The sequence below is a fragment of the Cataglyphis hispanica genome, chromosome 5 (assembly GCF_021464435.1).
Source record: "Cataglyphis hispanica isolate Lineage 1 chromosome 5, ULB_Chis1_1.0, whole genome shotgun sequence".
NCBI lineage: Eukaryota > Metazoa > Arthropoda > Insecta > Hymenoptera > Formicidae > Cataglyphis > Cataglyphis hispanica.
In genome coordinates, this window is record NC_065958.1 from 11,333,493 (window position 1) to 11,355,359 (window position 21,867).

The following is a 21,867-nucleotide window of genomic DNA, read 5'->3' on the forward strand; positions in this document are numbered from 1 at the left end:
CATTTGATTAATAAGACATTTATTTAAACAACCATCTCTGACAATAACTGCATCGATATAAAATCTTGTAGGTAAAACGTGTATTATAAGTTAGAAGAACACTTGCGATATGTTGATCGCAAGTTCGCTCTTCAATCATAACCCTCTCTCTTCTTTTTCTCTCTCTTATTCTCTTCTTAACCGGTAAATCTCATTCGAGTTTGTTTCGACTTCAAGATCACACTTGCGTTTTCTGGGAAAATCGAAATTCTATTTACCGGTAAGACAATGAAGGCAGGGAAGTCTTTTAATGAATCTTCCAGTATCACGATCATTCAGCGTAATTTCGCAGAATCTCCCGTAATCGCGTTTGCGCACTCTCTTTCCACGTCACACGATTCATTCTAAGCTTAAACTAAAAATAAAATTCGACTTTCCCGAATGTTCGCGCATCCGGCCGTAGCGATGGTTTACATCAAAAACAATCTCGAGTACGGGCCCCGTAAACGTGAAAACACTTCAAACACCGAATCGATTGGTGATTTATCGGGAGCGATTTCGAGAATCTTCTCTCTTTGATCTTCGCGAACGTCCACGTCCGAGAAAAATGCATCGCTAATATTTTCTTGGCGAGGTAAAACCGGGAAACCTACTTAGAGATCTACTTAGAGGATCGCAGATCCGAGCAACGATCGACTGTTCGATTATAGGCAACAGTGAAATCGGATAACACGTAAATGTAAATGATCTCAAACATATGATCACAAATCACTCTTTTTATCTCGCTGTCTTACGTCAAGCATGCTTGCATAATCTCTCTTCGCGATTGTTCGACGCAAAACGGGCTAAACGCGACTCGAGGCCGCGATACAGCTTCACGTTAGACTACTTGCTCTTCTTCTTCGAGCGCTGCGGCTTCGCGATGGAGTTCTCGATTTTACCCGTAAAATTTGTCCCGTACTTTTCCGAGGTCTTGTCCAAGAAATCCTGCGGCGAAACTAATGTCACCCTGAAAAATAGCACATTCTTTTTTAATAATTTTCTCATCTAAGTTATTTAATATTTAATAAATAATTTGAAAGTTGCGCGAAGAATATCTACATGTTACTTATGCAAATGACGAGACTAATTTTGGCTAATGAACGTCATACCTTAATTGGGGCACACTCAGTGGACGCAGAAGACTCTTTACAACGGGTGACGGTTTCGGCAGGGCTGGACTGCTCGCGCAGAGAGCCGCGCTGGTGAGTTGCGATACCAGAGAATATGTTCGATCTGGGCTTGAGGTAGTGCGAAAGACCTTCCGTATTTTCGACTTCAATCCCGAGGAAGATTGCGGTAGAGGCGTCGTAGGTATGGGTGTCACCTGCATAATTTACGTAAAAATTTACGCCCTCCGCGATAACGAGATCCGGTTAGAATATTCAATGACAACGCACTTTTCCTTGTAATATTTTCGCAGCCAATTCGGGCTCGCTGCCCCAACGGCATGACGTCGTCCTCTCCAATAGACGATGTCTCGCGAATCTCTCGATCACTTCGGCGCACATGTATCTACCGCAGAATCTCGCCCATTGTTCGGCCCTCAAACCTCTACCGTAATCGCGTAACGTAGGATTGGCGCCTAATAAATTTTAAAAAATATTTCTGAGCAATGTGTAATTAATTTATATATTTTATGCAATATTAAATAATGCTGAATTTTACGGGACTATTGTATAAATTTTATAAATTATCAGTTAAATATATATTCTAAAGTTAATATTGACACTAATTAAAATTGCACTGAATTTTAGACTCACCGGCGAACAGAAGGATCTTGGCGCATTTGGTTCTACCTTGAAGGGCGGCTTTCATGAGCGGCGTGAAGCCCAAGATGTTCCTGGCGTCCACCTCGATGTCCGGACATCTCTGCAGGAGGATGTTGAGGCATTCGGTCTGTCCTGTCCGCAGACATGTGACAAGGAACATGTACATGACATCATCGATGCCGTTTGTTTTTTCGCGCGCGATCGCTGATTATATTTCATAACTCGCAATGTTTTGGCTTCGGCAACGTTTCATGGCACGCGTCATCGCGGAGCAGCGTGAAAATGTTCTCGCTATTTTCGGCGCCTGTGACGCGATGGGATCCCTGTGCCGACACGAAAACTCTGCCGCCAGACTTGGCATTAGGCTTAGATCAGATCCCCGATATTTTCTAAATACGATTTTTTTATATCACTGCGCCAAACATTATTTTTATTTACATAAAAATATAACATGACGGATAATCTTAGAGTTTTGAAAAATCTGGCAGACAAGAAATTATATGACTAAATGTCCTCATTTTTTAAATAAATCATTATTTTTTATTTTTTAAAGTAATATATATTATATTTTACTTTATTGTATTAAAAGATATATACGTATAATAAAAAAAGTAGTGTTATAAAATAAAATATAAAGCGAGAGAAAATGCGCTAAAAGCTTTTAACTGTTCATTAATTTCTAACTTTATTTGCGACTATAAACACCTCGAGTCATAAACGTAAACAAGTACTTTGAACTTCGTTTCGTTATATTTTTATGCCTATGGTTGATTCAACGGTTGTATCGAGAGTGGTTTAGCAACCACGTGGCTGCCGTTTACTACTCATTAAGAAGGGATACTTGTGACGGAAAAGAAGCAGATATAAACACCGAGATAAATTATGTTCCAAATTAGCTGCGAGGAAGGGTGAGAGGCTATTCCGGAATTAACAAATTTTAAAGATTCCTACGAAAATTGGAACGCATCATCATCGACGCCTACTGATAGTTACGCTCGCTGGTCGATTGATGCAATACTTATTCTTGTAACTTTTCCTATGAGTGAAACGCAGCCAGCTCTATTCCTTCGTATCTTGCCAGATACATTTTTGGAACATTGGATATAATTGTCGAAGATATTTTGAATTCCAAATTTCATTTAAGTTTAAAATATTAGATCAACGTACAATAAAAAAAAAAAGGCTACTTTCCATCCTTCTATAAAAAGGCAATTTTCAAGCTGCAACTTTGACGCTTTTATAATTGGATTGAGATAAAAAAGCTACAAAGCTTGAAATTTTTAATTTCAGAATTTTATAGTTGAGTTTAATTCTTTTTATTTGCTACAAAATTATATTATGAAAAAGTGACGTTCTGTCGATTAACACAATTTTTTAAAAGTTTGACAAAAAAAAATTATAGCACAATTTTATTAACTAGAGCATTTTAAAGAGCAGAGTTTTATCTTTACTTTGTTTTTGTAATAAATGTTTTATTATTTTTTTTCGCCGAGTCATTCACTACTTAAGTAAAATCGAACTCTATTGACTTTGAGCGTTCGTAACAAGTAAAAAAATTATCACACAATGATTATTAAAAAAGCAATTTAAAGAGAAATACTGGCACTTTGCTTTTCAAAATCCAGTTGACAAAATTGTAATATAATTTTTTTTCCTCGTCAAACTTTTGAAAAATTTGATCAATCGACTGTCACTTTTTCATAATTTTGTAACAAATAAGAATTAAGTTTGACTAAAAACTTCAAGCTTCAAGTAACGTTTCTTTATTGATCTCAATGCCATTATAAACAAAGTTGCACTTGAAAATTGCCTTTTCTACAGAAGAAAGAATGTGGTCATTTAATTTTTTTTATGTAATATGTTACGAGCATCACGTATTTAGATATTATTCATAACATAATCGATCGCACTCACCGGCTTGGGCGGCAAAATGAAGCGGCGTGTTACCCTCGTTGTCGGGCAGATTCGGATCGACGCCTTCGAAGGAGAGCGCCAGTTCCAGCATCGTCGATGCACCGTTTCCGGCCATGTAGCTTATGGCCGTCTGCAATCGTAAACAAATAATTCCGCTTTAGCTTACACTGAAAGCACGCTCTCGATTACGTAAACTCGCGTTTCGAGCGAAACATTATTCACTTTTGCGGCCTCTCCGCTTCAGATCGCCAATGTCTCTTTCACGCGTTTGTCCGTGACACGAAAAACCACGCGAGATGTTATAGTTTGCGGAATTTAATCCGCTAAATCTAAATCAATGATTAAACTTGTTTTAAATTAAAATTAAGTCAAGTCCATTGATTTTAATTCAATTAATTTTCCAAATCGATTAAGCGATCCTTTTTAATGGCTATATTTTTTAATGAAGTATTTAATCAAGGATTTATCTTTAAATGTTATTCACATGTTACTATATCCGATTGACATGTAAATATATTGAAAAGGAGGAGTAAAAATCATGTTTCAGATCTTGATTGTTAAAATGTACAACATGTTTTCTCGTAGGAAGATGTTCTCATTCCGCCATTGTTTGCTACCGTCGTCGACATCGGAATACACAATGGAATATCCGCTAAAAATCAATTTATTAAGTGGCTATTGAACATTATTGCTTTGCTTGCGTCAGCATGCGCCAGAATACAAACATAAAACGCGAGCTATGCCAACAAACGATCGCAAGAAGACGCATTTGCTTGTAAGACGATCGTAAATGTAAATCGACAAACACACAACGAATTGTTCAATTTAAACAAGACCGTACGAGCGAATTAAACAGTTTACATCATTCTCAATTCTTTCCTCTAAAATATTTTTTAGAGTTCTTATTCATTATTTAAAAATAGGAGAAGTATCAACACAAAGTTTCAAATGATTAAAAAATAAAAACTGATTATACTTTGCGTACTCGAGAGATATTTAACTTTTCCCTAGCGTTTCAATTTTCTCTCATTTTCCTCTATTTTCTCTCTCTCTCTCTCTCTCTCTTTTTATAAAAAAATTTGGATCACAATTCTATTTATAATTTTATATCTTATATTTTCTGATACGCGCGCGCGCGTATTTTGTGTCGTATATATTACACACATAAAAATTATAGATAGAATTCTGTCCTGAATTCTGTTGCTAATCATAGATTGTTTAAAGTTAGCTTAATTTTAAAATAAAAAAATTTTATAACAAATAAATCTACATCGTTATTGCTTCAATGATTTTTTTGCAAATCTCATGTCAACCTCGCGCGAATCTTTCGATCCGCAGCCTCGCTGAATCATCGACATTCATCTCGTTTCGCTTAAGGAAATCGAGTATCTCTCTAATGTCATTTCAGGGTTGTAATGATCGAGATCGATATCGTAATTTCTCGTCGCGACGCGCTTTGTGACGACTCGCGATCATCCTCTTAGAAATCGAGATTATCCGGAATACCCACAACGAAGGATTACCTCCCTTCGTTCTGACCTTAATGCAGCCAAGGTCGACCGTAATTCTACCTTCGACAGACGAGACGAAGTGATTTTAATTGCTGCGCGACGTCGCCGCGTGAGGAATGCGGTCACACGAAGCGGAAAAATTCCCGTAAGGGATCGAGATTATACGCGCCTTCGGAATACATAAACGCAATGAAAAGTGCCGATTAGTTTGGAAAAACCGCGCGCGAATTCGAAGCTGTTGGATTGCAAAAAAATCTTTTGATAATAATGATTGCGAATTATTATTGTGAGATATTAAATTATCATATCTTATCAAGAGTATTCTTCGAGACGAGAATAATTACGGTGTCTGGTAATATCTCTTCGCGTTACATACTTTATGAAAGGCAATATAGTTATTTTAATTGGGAGAAAATTTATCGCTTCTGAAGCGAAGTATTTTAAATTTCCTAAATACTTAATAGAGGTCCACATATAATTATAAGCTCGCGCTCGCTGAAACTTTTACAGATAAAGGTATAATTCTAGATTCGCTAAATATATTCCCTCCCGTTTTCCAGGGCGATATCGTATGTTTGCTCACGAAATGTGGTAATTTTATATATCTCGCGATTTTACGCTTGGTTTGTCGCGGAGTCGAGTGTCGTCGAGCAATCCGGTATTTTTCCACGAGGCTATATGCACAGGAGGATCGTATGTAAACGCTAATGAAACCACCGCGAGCGTGGAATTCTTGGTCGAGTCGTAATGTCGGAAAATCACCTGACTGCGAACTGTCAAAATCCGTCAAATTTCGTCGGATCGATTTTCTACCGGCTTAAATCTGCAAGCTGGCAGGAAAACCGACTAGCTAATTATATACAGAGTTTCGTCAGTGATTAGAAAACTTCTTCAAACACACCGTGCTATGATAATTACGCCGATTATCTGATCGAGGTGTGCCGCAGTGCCAAGCAGCACGAAACCAACTGAATCATCGTAGATTAATTGAATGAATATTTTTGAGAAAAAGCTTTTAAAGATGAAATAAATAAATAAATCGCGAAATTACATTGAATACATTATTCATTCTTTCTTTAAATTATTTGTTAATATAATATTGAAATTAAAAACAATATTAAATCTTGTTGATAGTAAGAAATAATTGTTTTATATTTTAAAATAAAGAGAAATTATTTCACAATTTATTACCTTTTTCATATATAAAATAATGTAATACAAATTTTTTTATATTAATGGTGTAAAAGTTTTTTATTTTTTATGCTGCTTTAATTAATAAAAAAAAGAAAAATAAAATAAAAAGAGCAACGAGATATTCATCTCCATATTTCACGCCACAGTTAACTCCCGTTCGTCAGCAATCAATCGTCGGACGGTCCGCAGGGACTTGTCGCAGTTGCTTGCATTTTTCGAGGGACGAAATTCGCGCGCATCGATGCCGGGAATCCTTGCCACACATGTACACACACAATTCAGTGATTTAAAAATAGATTTATTCGAAGGCGAAATTTGTTTTCTGCCGTCGCGCACGACTCGCTCGGCCTTAATTGCACTTTCATCGATCTCAAATCGCGCGCAGTTAATTACAGATTGCCGTCGGCTTCCCAATCCGTCGGATTCGTTTTAGCGTAATCCAAAAATGTCTATCTCTCCCTTTCGATGGTGCTGCAATGGTTGAGGAAACTTCGAACATCGATCTTTTCGGTGTACATTTAATAGCTTTTTATCCATCTTTTAATTTTTATAATTTTTTAAATTTCTCTTTAACATTTAAAAGATTTTTTAATTTTTATTATTTTTTTTTTAAATTTTCTCCTTTATATTTTTTTTGACAATCTGTAAGCTTGACAGAATAAGGTTTCTTATTTATTTTGCCCCACAGTATGAAAGGGTAAACGGAGAATATTACAAATATTAATTTAAAAATTACGGAACGCGAAATGACAATTACAGACTAATAAGATTAATTAACTAATAAGATTAATCAGAAAAATTTCACTTACCCTGCCGCTACTGTCGACTACGTTGACATCCATGCCCTTGAGTCCTACTTTCCGAGCCTGCGCGACGATCTCTTTGAGACCGTTGTCGTCCGCTTCTCTGGCGGCCCTCAGGAGGGCCGTAGGGCCCCCGGAGGGTACTTCCCACGAGGGTGGCACTTTCGTCTTAGCCGTCTCTTCGCGCACGCGATCTGCAAAATTTATATTTGTCGCGATACCTTCATGACGTCTCAAGAATGACATTTTAATCACGCGGATAAGCTCTATTGGGTTACTCTGTGTAGCACTAACTGTCTAATATATCAGCCCGAGATGCATCAGAAGTTTATTACTGAATAAACAATCGTGTTCTGCATATACAGGAGCGCGATTTGAAGTTGGCATGTTACTCCAAATTTCACGGTCATAAATCGCAAGCGACACTTTAAAGGCATCTAATATTTCCAGACGAATACTGTCTCTTTCATTATTAAATTACATAGACATTTATTTTATATGTAAATCAAAATTCGCGCTAATTTATATCGACAATTTGTTCCAATTTATTAAAATGTCATTGCTAAATTCTGAGATCCCCCCCACCCCGCCGTCCCCAACGCCGAGACGAACGTTTATCGAGATTCAAACATTGTTCTTATCAGTTAGTGTACTTTATCACGGTTAAAGTCACACATTGAGATCAATTTCCCTAACAAACGTGACGCGTGTCAACGAGAAGCTTGTGCATATCAAAAATATCAACAAGTCATCGTTGCTTACGTAATTCGGTGACTGTGTTTACACGGCATCCTTAATCGGGTTTAATAACATCCGTAGTTCTAAAACTGGGCAATCACTCCATTCTTCAGAGGAGAAGGTGAGGGGGAGGGGGGAATAGTTGTGACTAGAACTACGAATGTTATTAAACCAGACTAGAGGTGACGCATAAACGTAATCAATGATCCTACATCGATTTGTATAGAAAAATAGTAAAATTAAATTTATAATAAAATTTAAACTTTAAAATTTAAAATCCAATAACTAAATTTATAATAAATTTATAATAAAAAAATCTTAAATTTATAATAAAATTTAACTATTTAAATAAAAAAAGTAGCAGTATCAAAAAAAGAATAAATTCTTATTAAAACATAATATTTGCTAATATAAATTCAGTTTTATTTATTAGAAAAGTTAATAAATTCCTCTGGGTACTGTAACTCACCTTGGAGCACACCCTTGCGATAGATCTTGGCCTCGTGGACGGCGGGCTTCCGGTAAGGCGCGCGTTTCTCCTCGAAGCTGGTGTCGGAGCTGAAGGAGACCGATTTCTTCACCCCGACGCCCTTCTTCTTCCAGCTCGTCGACAGGGTCTGAACGCTGGGCGACTGTCGTAGGACTCGCGCTTGGGCGGCGTCTCCGTTCGTCAGGATCGAGAAGTATCCCTTCAGACCCGAGGTACCGCGAAGCTCGTAGCGATCGGATGGCCTGAGGAACTTGATCGACTCGTCGTCCGGCGAGTTTCTCTCGGCGACGAGCTTGCTGGAGGGATGCGCTAAGCTCGTGAGGAAGGCGGAAGACCTCTTGAGGATACCCTCCTCCGACGCCCGCTGTAACGTTCTCTCTCTCGCTGGAAGACCTGCACGAGCCACACAGTTCTATATTTGGCCGGTGTCACTTCGCAAGGCGTGTCTCATTCCGTCCACGTTGATTGCGAGTTCAAATAGACGCGTATAAACGGCATGCAGATGTTCGCGCATGTAGGCTGTCGTCAAATATATTATAACGTGAGTGTCCCGTGAATTGATTTATTATCCTTCCCAAAAATGAACCTTTACTTTTCTCTTGTTCCGGTTCGGCAAGTTTTAATTTGCATAAATTTTTTAAAAATTTAAATCGCATATATAAAAATAAAGTTTCCTTGAGGAAAATTGCAAAAATAATTACATTCCAATACAAAAATTCTTTGCATGATTAATTCGATTAATCTTGTACCAAATGGAATAATTTTAGTGACATTTAATTATTCTAGTTAATTTATTTTGTATAATATTTATGATTGTTTCACGAGTATAAGTAAAGTTGAAAGGATTCTGTTTGCAATTCTAATCAGAAATTACGAAATATTGTTAGCTTCTGTTTGCAAGTAATCTGTATAAAGAAAACTGAAATATAAAATACAAAGCATGCACGTCATTGTCATTTTTTCAACAATTAAGTAGTCCTTAAGAAAGTATTAACAATACAGAAAATTAACATTTCCATAAAAAATTATTCCTTTGCAAATTAGCACATACTCAAACGCAAATAGTTAATAACGGTTCAACAACAATTTTTAAAATAAATTTTATCATTAAAGATAAAAAAAAAAAAATTACATTGTCATAAAGCATAATTACATATAATTTAACAGACATTAAATATCAAATATGAATATTGCTTGTTAATTAAGTAAACATCTTCAAAACAGTGTCAAAAGAAACGGCTGCAAAATTATTTGCGTGTCAGAAAATTAAAAAAAAAAAAAAATATTCTCTTACGGACACACTGTATAATCTCGATTACAATCTCAAGAAATTAAATGCAACGTACTTTCCTTCAAATCCTTAGGTACGGAAGCGGACTTGATTATTCCTCGCTGGATGCCTCGCGATCTTGTCGAATCCTTCGACGCGTTCTTTAATCTTCTTGATTCCTCTTCGGCGAGGGTGCCGTTCCGTGCGGTCTCCTCCTTGGAGTGGATCCTCCCGTTGACGATCGACGATGCCCGCTTCTTGGCGATGACGCTGGTCGCCGTTGTTTCACTCGTGACGCGGTTATTTCGAGCGAGTTCGCCCCTAGAGGCGATGATGCTGTAGTTGTTAACCACGCAGCAAGCAGTGCCCGATGTGCACTTGACGCGTCTACGTGAACCGTTTTCCTGCCACCTGGCCTGCTCCTCGAGAATTCGTTGAACCTTCTGTCGGATGCACGAAAGAATAGCAATTTATTTTCCACAGAAAAAGATATGATATTCGCGAACTGCGGGTCTTAGCTTGCTTTTAATCTCGATTCGGATTAATCGCAAATCCAATAAACTACATTACTGCTTATATCTGCCTAAATTTGCAATTTATTATTTAAAATATAATATAATTAAATTTATAAGATCTTTCTGATTAGTTTTATGTAATTTAATGAAATTTCAAATTTAATATTTGCGATAAAAATGGGCATTCAATTAAAATGTAATGCGTAAACATTATTTATTTTAATTTGTTTAATAGCATATTGTTCCTTAATTTATAAAATGCGCAACTAAATATCTATATATTTAATCTTTTCTGTCTTTTTAATTACTAATTTTACTTATTACTAATTATTATTAATTATTTATGAATATTTATAAATTATTATAAATTATTAATTACTTATTTATTATTATTAATTATTTATTAATATTTATAAATTATTATTAATTATTAATTATTATTAACTATTATAATATAACCTCAGAAAGAATTTACGTAATTATAATGGATGACAATGGATTTGTCATTATCGAGAATATACATTCGATTTGTTTCGATTTATTTTCTCTCCACCGTAATAATAAACATCATCACTCTATTTACGAGACACGCGTATCATAAACGATGTCAACGATATCAACGAAGGTTGTACAGTTCGTCTCACACTTGTTTACTCACATCACAAATTCCTCATCGAACGTCGCAAATATGAAGGAAGCGAAATTAACGAATGAGGCGCACTTTGAAAAGGACCGTTCCTTCTTCGCGATCTCGAACTCTCCGTGAACATCGATCGCGCACAGCCTCCAATCGCTGGATCCTCTCCAGTCGCGCGATCCACCTCGGCAAGCGACTCGCGCCTTCCTGATCGGCCCACAAGACTTACACGCGAGAGAATTCTAGCCGGCTCTCTTTGAACGCGCTATTTATACGTCAGTTAAGACCGAGTCGGTCGGTGCCTTGTATACGCATACGTACACACACGAATCATTAACGCACTAAACCACGTTCGCGTTTTCCTATTACGTTCGCGAGCGTCTTCGGGCATTTCATCCTGAGCACTTACTAAGCGTCTTGGAATACTTCCGGAAATCCCGCGAGTCGTGAAATAATTGATAAAAAATCACAAGCCGTAAAAAATAGATAGAGTGCCTTTAATTAAATCTCAGAATTTAATTACTGTGATTTTAAAAATTGAATCGTAAATAAACACATAATTTATATTAAAGAAATCAACAAGAGATGCTTGAATAGAGAAAATAATTTCTTTCATTAAAGTAAAAATTATATCACAATTTGTGAATTTTTATAATTAAAATTTATTATCGTTTTACTATTATATTTATTAATTAAAATTTATATTATTAATATATTTATTGCTCAAATATTCGCGGATATTGAAATCGCAATAAATAGAGACGCACAATATTTCCTCTAACGACACTACAAGGTGCCATCGCTCTTGATATCTCGATCGAATATAATTACCGTTGACAATAAGCGCGAAAAAGTGGAGCAACTTACTTTGGGAGCGATCTAGATCTCGAGGACGCAGGAGCATCTCGCTCATTACACGCGCGCACCGCACAAGTGCCTGTCAACTGAACGAGAGTGTCCGTTCGTTTTTACGGAATAATCACGCATACAATGTGTGCAACTTTGCGTCCGTTGAATGCGCGATACCGCGCTTCGCGACACTTTGCGGAGGAGTCCCGCGAGATAGACTACCGTGGCTCTCTCGAGGCCACGAGACGCCGCGCGACCGATCCGTCGATGATACGCGTCGACGTAATGAAAACGAGAATTCACGACGGGAGATAGATAGTGAGAGGGAGAGAGAAAGCTTACTTGATGAGTGGTGGTCGGTTGTACAGTGGAGGCAACGTGGTTGCTGGGGCCGGTGTCCATCGACGTGGTGGTGGTTCCATTGCTCGCCACAAGCTTCATTTTACGATCGCCCACCATCGTCGAAGATCGGCTGCGAGGCTGGAAAAAAAGATATCGCAAGCTTGATAATTATAATTCAATAGCGTGCGATTTCGAGGGTGATAATTTGGTATAATTGACGTAAGAGAGAAAGAGAAACTCTGTTTGACGTTTAGGCTGAGCGTGCCGGTCAGATTTTCAGATTTTATAGGAAATTTAATTTTGAACGAAAAATTTCCTAACTTAAAAAGTTAGCGTTGAAAATCACGGTTATTTTATACATTTTTATAAATATTAAGGAAAATATGCGTTTTTTTTTAATGAAAAGCGCCAAAACAAAAGTTGTGGAGAATTAAATTATCTTTCAAATGAGATCAAACTGATTTAAACTTTCTATAAAATCTCAAAGTCTGAGGAATGTCTGGGCCCACCTTGTATATAATCCAAATCTTTGTACTTTTCTCTTTTTAAGTTGACATTATACAATTACAAAATCGTAAAATTCAACGAGGAAAGAGGAGCGTTTTTTGTTAACAGGGGACCCGTTATTCGCGATATTTCCTTGGACAAGATTTACGCTTGACCGAGAATTATAGTGGTACTCTCTGTGGAGGCTGTAATATAAATTAAAACGCACTCTCTCACTGGAAGACACTTTTATCGCCGCGACCACGCGAATCGTCTCTCCTGTCACGTAAATGTCGCGATTTCCGGCAAAGCGCGTTGGAATCGCTTCTTCGACCTACATCTCCTTTTGTTCCACGATTCATCGACGCACACACGTTGAAAATCATGAAGAATATACGACAATGCTTGAGCAAGCAATTTGATGTACCTATAGATTATTTTTATTTTCTATAATTTTTTTTCAAATTGAGAAAAAGAATTCTACCTTTTTTTTCTGTTTATTATTAATAACGTTTATTGATTGTTTATTATTAATAAGTGTTTATTATTAATCGCTTTTGTGTGTTTATTATTTTAACTCAATCGCATTTAATTATCTCCTTAATACATTTTAAAAAATAATTTGTATTTCAATTTTCACATTTAAAATTTTTTTAATTTTCTGTTATACTTTTTGCACAAATATTTTAAAATGTCAAGTTATAAATTATATAAGCAATATATTTTATTAATCACATTTTTAATTAATCATAATACACACACAAGATTATAGGATTCTCAAGAGTATATTCCAGAATAAATATCTATTTTGTCTATCGATCAAAAGGAGAAATTTCCCATTTCGTTCGTTTATTCGGCGTTTCTAATCAAGTGAAGGTTCCGTATCTTTTTCTCTCTTTTGCGCTCGTGTCGGCGCGCCGTTAACTTTACGACCGGCGGAAATTACTCCAAATCCTAGGCGAAAAAAAAAGCGAGCAAGGCGAGATTCCACTAGTAAAACCCATCTCACTCTCGCGATACTCGCATAAAATCTCCCTTTCATCTCTCTAACGCGTGTACGGTTATTTCGGTATCGTTACAGAGCGCGATGTAATCCTGCTGAATAATCGTTCAATTTTTTACCACTCGCCAATACTTTGAATTTTCCGATATGTATACATGTATCGATCTTCTTCGATCTTCCTTCATTTTTGGAGATCTATTGATCCCTTGAACCGAGATAATATCTGGAAAAAGACAAGGTTTTAATAAAGACTGCGTGCAAAATTTTATTGTTAAAACTCTAAAGCTTTTTCTTCTTTAATTTTGAAAATAAACAAAATTTTAAATTTTTTAGATTAATTATATATATATATATATATAATTTTTAATTTATAATAATTTAATTTATAAATAATTTATATATAATTTTAAATTTTTAATAATTATATATATATATATATATATATATATATATATTTTAATTTATAATAATTTAATTTATATATAATTTTAAATTTTTAATAATTATATATATATATATATATATATATATATATATATATATAAAAATAGGAAATAATGAAAGAAGACGTAATAAAATTTTTGAAACATTTGACTTTTGGTTATCGAGCGCTCCATAATTTTCGGGAGGTACGCGTAGCTTATACCGGGACGAAGAAGAGAATTTGCGAGAAATTAGCGATAACTATCACATCACGACCCCCTATATAGGAGGCCTCGAGATTTCGCTTCGTTACGTGAATTGAACGAAACTGGCACGAGCCGACTATGGTAAATGGGCACATAGTTATCGCCCCAGTTATCGAGTTTTCATCGCTCGATTCTCCCGTGTTTGCTCTCTCTCTCTCTCTCCTCCCCCCTGAATAGACCGTTTCGTATCCAAACAATTGCGTCGCTCCGTGAAAGCTTCCGTTGGATGTCGGCGCGAAGCACGCCGACCGTATGGAACAATATCGGATGCTGTAAAATATGACGTTCACATGCATCCCCGTGAGGGATGGTCCTCTACGCGATGATCAATGGCCGGAAGAACGATCGTCGTTTATCACAAACAGAGAGAGAGAGAGAGAAAAGATCTCGTGGAGCGCAACAAATTTCATATTCTCCCGACATTTTCGTTTATGCAAACCGTTCGCGTCCCTCGAAAAGCGAGTCGGCGCGAGGGACGATAAGAGCAGCTGATTAATCAAAGCGGCCGTATATTATCGCGACGGAAGATTAGTCGCGCCGGCACGTAAATGTCATATCTCCGGAGCTAGCTTGCAGTTAAAATTTCAATAATATGACGTCAGGCGGGACTCTATCATCCTACAGACGCTTAAGACACGTATTTTGTCGAGTTCGATCTATACTAATCAAGTATATATGTATCGCAATTTGATATCATATTGTATACAGTTGTCTCCCGTTCTCGTGCACATACAGCTGGAATTATTTCGAAAGTAATAAAACTTCATTAATATTATTGCGTATGCTTTTATCGAGGTGGTTATTAACTTTGTCATCGGATACGCGAGGTACCACACCCTGTACGACTTTCTTCATGTGCCGGATATAACGAGGGGATAATTATTATTTCTTAAAATTATCAAGAAACAGCGGGCGTCTTATATGCGTCACGACTGCATTAACAAAGTTCGGGTAAAGAATATCCGGAATCAATGCCACATCGGGATTGATACAAATGCATGTATTACGCGAGTCTGATTTATAAGCGTCATTTCAGCCGCTGTATATAACTCGATCGCGGAAACGTCAGTGATCAGCGGAAGCTTCGTCTGATTGACTTTCAGCTGTGCGTGCCTTTTGACGTTGATTGACCGAGCTGCATGAGAAATCGTTGTTCTGCCAGCCACTACGTTACGGTGTACGTAATGCCTACTCGAAATCTCGAACGCGGAACAAACCTTATCTGTCATTAGCCACGGCCGTTTTACGAAAGAGGCGAATAAACGCATCAGAAACTAAATTGAGTTATTGTTTCAAAACGAATGAAAATAACTTGTATTTGTATTCGACACTTTGGGATTATTGATTTTAATTTGCAATGATTATTGATCTCGCAGTAGACTGTAATATAAATTCTTTTCAATATTACAATTTAATCGAAAGTTAACATTAATTTAAAAATAATATTTGATTTATACAGATATTTAAATTGATAATAAAATATATCAGGGAGAAAAGAAAAAGAAATGAGATAAAAATAATATTTATTATAAGAAAAAAAAGTAATATTTATTATTAGAGACAAAAATAATATCTATTACAAGTAAAATTATTAAAAAAAAAAAAAAAAAAATAAAAAATAGCCGCGTATTTGAAGAGGAAAATAGAGAGAATTATTTTAGAAAATATTACATTTGGTGGCAAACGTCATTCGTGAGTGACATTTATAAGTAGATAAGACTATTTGACGAGAATCGAGAAATGGATGAGGAACGTGTGTCAAATAATGGAGAGAAAGCTCTGATAAGAGAACGACAGGAGGGTGAGGCGTGTAAAACCGAACACGCGAGCTTCTAATCGCTTCGTCTCGAAGAGAGACGCGACGCTTTCCGTGCCAAGGTCGGTACCCTCGACAAGTTTAGCGTTTCAAACGAACTCGAACGGACATCTCTTTGGCCGCGAAAAAATCCCTCGTTAAAAATCACTCAGCTGTAGTAACTCAGAGAGAACTGGAGAGGGGGAGGGAGGGAGGAGGAGGAAAGGGGGGCCCTCTTTCGAAACAATGCTCACGCACGCGAATTCTGCGAAACTCTAATTCCGGGACACCGAATTAAAAATATAATTTGTTAATTAACAGATGTGAACGAACTTCTCTGTTTATGGTGAAGCGAAAGGACTTTTATTTACATTGCGAATGACCAAGACTTTTGAAATTTATTTTGAATTTTTATGTCGTGCAATTTGTTTGCTTATCTTTCAAGATAATAATATAATAAGCATTTATGGTAATTTAAAATAACTCATATTTTCATGTACGCACATAATATACATTAAAAATTTTCTTTTAATCTTACTAGTGACATACAATAAAATAAATTCTGCGCGCTTTATTTTTTAAAATTAGTTTTAAATAAAAAAGATTTATGCCATTTGGCAACATAAAAAAATATTTATTTATGCAATAATAACAAAGAAAAGGAAAAATGATTTTAAATATTATCTGATGACTGTATTTAAATGCGGCGGGTATTAATTAATAATTGTAATCAGATTGAGCGGCCGAATGCCAACATGCCATACGAAGCGAACGTGAAGGAAAGCCTTGACGAATCTACTAAGACGCGATACGGCTTATTAAGATTTCTCGCGTGCCAATTCGAGGTTACTAATAAGTGTTAATAGACGCCCCACGCGATATCACCTGGAATAATAATAATGTTTGTTTCGAAGTAACACGCATCGTATCGTTGAAATTTTTCAAGAAACAATCTCGAGAAAAATTATGTTCGCCAAAATCGACACATTCAATCATTAAAATTGTTCTCAATATGAATATATTCGAAGAGACATCTTACTGACCGGTTTAAATTTGATCTTAAACGGTGTGATAGCCAAGAAGCTGGAGTCTGTGAGCGTTTCGCTCAAGACCATGACCGTGCCCGTTCACGTTATGATCTTCTCTTTTGGGAATCACTGAAAAAAATTAAAACCATTAAATCAAGTTTTTAATACTCATCCTCCTTTTCAATTATTTAGCTTTTATCTCCCTTATCCTTTTTAATGATTAAATTTAATTTTAGATTTTACTAAAGCTTTCTCTGTTTCAGATCGCTATTTTAGTCTATTTATCATAATAAATGTGTGATAAAAATATGTAAATATTTTTATATTAATTTTAAACTAAATAATTGTTATATATAATAATTTTTTGGTAATTATTTTTAAAATATCTAATTGTTTAAAATAGGAATAAAAATGCAATGAGAAGTCAGTGTTCTATTGAACATTAATGAATAAACTACGAAAAGATTTTTCGCGCTTAATGTGCATTACGCTTCAATGGATATTGGATTGCGATCTTGACCGAAACTTGAAGTGAACTCTGCCAGAAAAGTTTGACCTCTCGGCTAAACCGAATCTCATGGATGCGCTCTGGGTCACGGTCTGAAACATGATTCTTTCGCGAGTGTCTACGCGGCCAGATATTCTCTACGCCATGCGTGTTCTAAATCCGTAGCGTATAATTAAGCGCTTTAGATGCGAGCGATAGAATTTCGTCGCGGCTTCTTCACGCGTCTTGTGCATAAAAAATTTCAAAAGTTACTGCGATTACATTAAGATTTTTATAATAATAAATATATAAATATTATATGCATCATTACTAAATATATTATCGAGTTTTAAATAATATAATTACAAATTTTAATAATAATGTTATATTTATATAATTAGGTAAATAATATAATTATATATTATAACATTTCTTAGAATGTAATATAGTTTAGACATTCTCTCTCTCTCTCTCTCTCTCTCTCTCTAAAATTTAAAAATATATAATGTTAAAATATCTTATAATCCTAAGATATATAACTGTTTCTCTGATCTTTTTATAAATAAACGAGATATTCTGTTTCTTTTCAAAATGCCGTCTAAATATAATTAAATTTAACCGAGGTTAAACACATCAATCAGATCAAAAACATTACCTTGCACGCAATCGATGTCTTTAATTCTTGAATTACGATCGAAATGCAATTCTCGCGAAAGTCTTTTTATGGAAACAATGCGACAAAGTTCGCGGCACGAGTGGCACCATTTGCGCGTGCAGTAAAAGTCGAGTCGCGCGAATCGGATCTGCTTCCACCACCGACCGACTTTCTTCGGATCGTCCGTTCGTCAAGGGGTTGATTGGCTACTGGGCCAAAGTTTAAATTGCACCCTCGCACCGAAAGTCTCACGAGGGCTGGAGCGAGGCCCCCCCTCCGTCATCACGCAGGCGCGAATTTCAGCCAGGTGTCAGGATGCCTCGTTGATGGAAAATTAAGATGTGCTTCCGCGAGCGAATTTCAGGAGCCGCGTCGCGTTTCCCAGATGATCGGAAAAAGCTCGCGGCGAAACTTCAATCGCGTCTCGATTTGTAGCGCGATTTGAAATTGATTAAAGCAGAAGGATCATTTGGCAGCGAGACGAAAGCGCTATTTTAACGGAGAACGGGAATCAAATTCGGGGTGTAATTTTAACGAGCTTAATTCTAGTTCTCGCGGAAAAATAAATCTCGTGTCAATTCGCGCGCTTTTCCGCGAATTAAACGCAAGGGGTTATTTTTGTATATTTACACCATCGAGAACTTATAGGAGTTATACCTGTTTCACTCCTGGATGATGTCATAAATAAAGCTCTATTTTTCTTCATCCAACTTTACGTTTCGACATACAAAATTTTTTTCCTCCTCGCTTTTAAATTTTCGCTTATAATATAATTATATATATTATAATATATATATATATATATATATATATATATATAATATTATATATATATTATATATATATATATATATATATATATATATATATATATTATATATATATTATATAATTATATATATATATATAATATAGCTTTTATATATTTGCTTTTATTTGCAATAATTTTATTCATTTAATCGTCTTTTATAATTTGTCAAATCAAAATGCCCTGTCTTAATTAAGACGATTAATAAAATGTCAGCTAAAAGTCTAGCGGCGAATGTTCATTTATATGTCACAGAATTTACGATGTCTGATCGGAAAATCGCATGTAGCAAGACAAAATTAAATTTCTCCCTTTCTCATTTTTCATTATATTTTTACGCGACACGCGATAAGCGCACGTGCTCGTCCGATGTGTTAGATCAATTAGAAAATCCAAGATCAATTAGAAAATCTGTCGAAGCTTAAAATATAGTGACAAGATCATTGGATAAATCCTCCCTTGATATTGATTTAAATTTTTCTTCAAGGTTGCACGACTCGTCAAGGTTACGAGGACTTGCTAAAAAGTATCTTCGCTGTCTGACGCCTCGTATCTCGACAGGAACTCGAACGAGAAACTTGTCTACGATGCAAGAACGTAATGTTTCTTTCGCTTTTCTGAAATATTGTAAACGTTCATGGACTTAATGAACTGAAAAGTATCATGGACTTGATGAAGGAACTTATTAAGGAATTCTCATTGTGTACCAACGATATTTCGGTGTTATCATACCGTATTGTCATACTGTGTTATCATACTGTTATTTACAGACGCGACAGCTGAGTAAATCCAGCGGAAATCGATACTTTTGATACTAGAGTCAAGAGTGGATATATTTTTTTTTATAAAAAATAGTAAATATTTTTTTTTTCATAAAAGTTTTCAGAAAACTTCATCACTACATTAAAATGACACTGTCTTAAATATTTTCATTAACCCTTTTTTACACCTAGCAAAAAAGTTTGTTAAAAATAAAAATAAAAATAATAAAAAAATAATAAAAATAAAAATTAAAAAACTATAGAATTTTATCGAGCTCTATAATCTTATTGATATGTACACACATGATATTAGCAAAAAATATCCTTTTCCGATACGTACATATAATTCAAAATTGCGAACTTACCGAAATTCCTGACTACAAACTGTAACAATTGTCGGTGTTATCGTTAACCGGGATTGTCGGATGTCGCGAGAAACATTTACATAATGTTGCCCGAGGACGTCCACACAATTGATGATCCACCTATTAACGTCGAGACGATGTCCCAGATCATGCTCGGTTTACCACGAGCGATTGCGTCGCGGAAATACGTACAACACACGCGCTTCGCGTAAACGGCGGACGCTTCCGAATTGTTATGGTGCATTGTATGTGGCCGTACTCTCTACTAAGGTGATCTAGTGACAGGCGCTCGGCGGCTTCTATCTTGCGCGGAGACGAGAGAGTATCGGCCGGTGAGCGGCGCGTATGCTATTTCTGCTTGACCGTTCCTTTGTGGATCGTGCGTGCATTAATAAAAGCAAATGATGTGACGATGATGGTCAAGAAAAATATCGACCGCAGCGATTTAAATTGTCGCACTGCTGGATATATATAAAATCAGGGGATAATTGGATTTCGCGCTGCTTTAAATTCCAATCGCCCGATCATGGTGTTTCCTGTAGACACGTGTCGTCGAGCCGCAGCAATGACAATTGGTCTGATTGTGAGGATAATTTTATGTCTCGCCACGAGATAATGGCAAATGTCACTGAACACTTCGAGTTGGCAGCGTTTGTAGAATCATCTATAAATAAATTTCGAGTATTATTCGTTTCGATACTGTTACAATTCTGTTTTTGAGAAAGCGAGAGAGAGAGAGAGAGAGAGAGGGAGAGAGTCAGAAAGAGTGAGAGAGGGATCTATATATATAATTTTTCATATAGATATTATAAACTTGGCAATACTTGTAGTAATAATTAAAAAAAAAATACATTTTTTAACACAAAAAATTACGCCATATAATAATTATACGTATATGTTTTAATAATTTTTAAAATATTTTTTTTCGATTATTTTAAAATAAACTTATATTTAGATGTCTCAAAAATTTGAAACCATAATCACAATTAAAATAGAAAGAAATTGTAAAACATATATTTATACTTATTTAATATTATACACAGTGTTCTTAGAAAGCATATCTTGTAAAGTTTGAGTTTCTGTGCGAATCACGATCTCTTCGACAAATTATCGCTACTATTTTTGCAAATTCTGTGTATACATTAATCAGATGGACATAGGAAATCTCTCCGTAACTAAAGCGATAGGCAACAGTAACGAAACGAAAGCATGCCTGCGATCCGAGATTGCATTACACGTGAAGTAACAACAGCGAGATTTCATGCATGCGAAAAGTTGCCCGAGAAATTCTGAAATCTCGCGGCGAAAATGAGCGCCAAACTCTCGCACGCGAGCGTTCCACGTCCGAGAATCAATATTTGCCGGCACTTCCAATGAAAGAGCCTGTAATTTCGAAAGGAAGTCGTTGGCGCGAAGAGCAAAGTAGTTTCCGTGCCTGCTCGTGACGAGCTATTAGCCCCGCTAAAGAGTGCAGGTATGTTCATTATTCTGTTATTATTGCGGCATTAGTCTTTTGAGATACATCAATTAATCCTGGAACCTAAAAAATATAAAAAATCTATTTTTCAAAAAAGAAATTTATTTCTAATAAAAAGAAACCTAAAGTTTTCTCTCTCTTTGTCCTTCGCTAATGATTATTTTTTGATTAATTTATTCAAAATCGAATAAATAAAAATAAAGTCCACTATTAAAATTAATGATTTCGATTTTTTTATAGTTCTAATGTTATAATTACAC

At 35.8% G+C, this 21,867-nt stretch overlaps 1 protein-coding gene across 3 annotated transcripts; it reads right to left on the reverse strand.

Moving 5' to 3' along the window:
• Positions 1-2: 2 nt before the first annotated feature.
• On the reverse strand, positions 3-20,736 carry LOC126849879 (uncharacterized). Of its 3 annotated transcripts, none has more exons than XM_050592214.1 (11): positions 20,131-20,736; positions 17,070-17,183; positions 12,054-12,191; positions 9,787-10,153; positions 8,420-8,833; positions 7,219-7,406; positions 3,705-3,834; positions 1,782-1,922; positions 1,419-1,603; positions 1,131-1,345; positions 3-988 (listed from the first exon to the last, which is right to left on the reverse strand). In XM_050592214.1, the coding sequence occupies exons 2-11, from the start codon at positions 17,139-17,141 to the stop codon at positions 865-867; spliced, it is 1,974 nt and encodes a 657-aa protein (XP_050448171.1). In that variant the 5' UTR covers positions 17,142-17,183; positions 20,131-20,736; the 3' UTR covers positions 3-864. The 3 variants fall into 3 exon arrangements, with proteins under 3 accessions (XP_050448171.1, XP_050448172.1, XP_050448174.1); XM_050592215.1 differs by lacking the exon at positions 20,131-20,736 and adding an exon at positions 18,197-18,800; XM_050592217.1 differs by lacking the exon at positions 17,070-17,183 and having other exon boundaries at positions 20,131-20,735.
• Between the last annotated feature and the right edge of the window lie 1,131 nt (positions 20,737-21,867).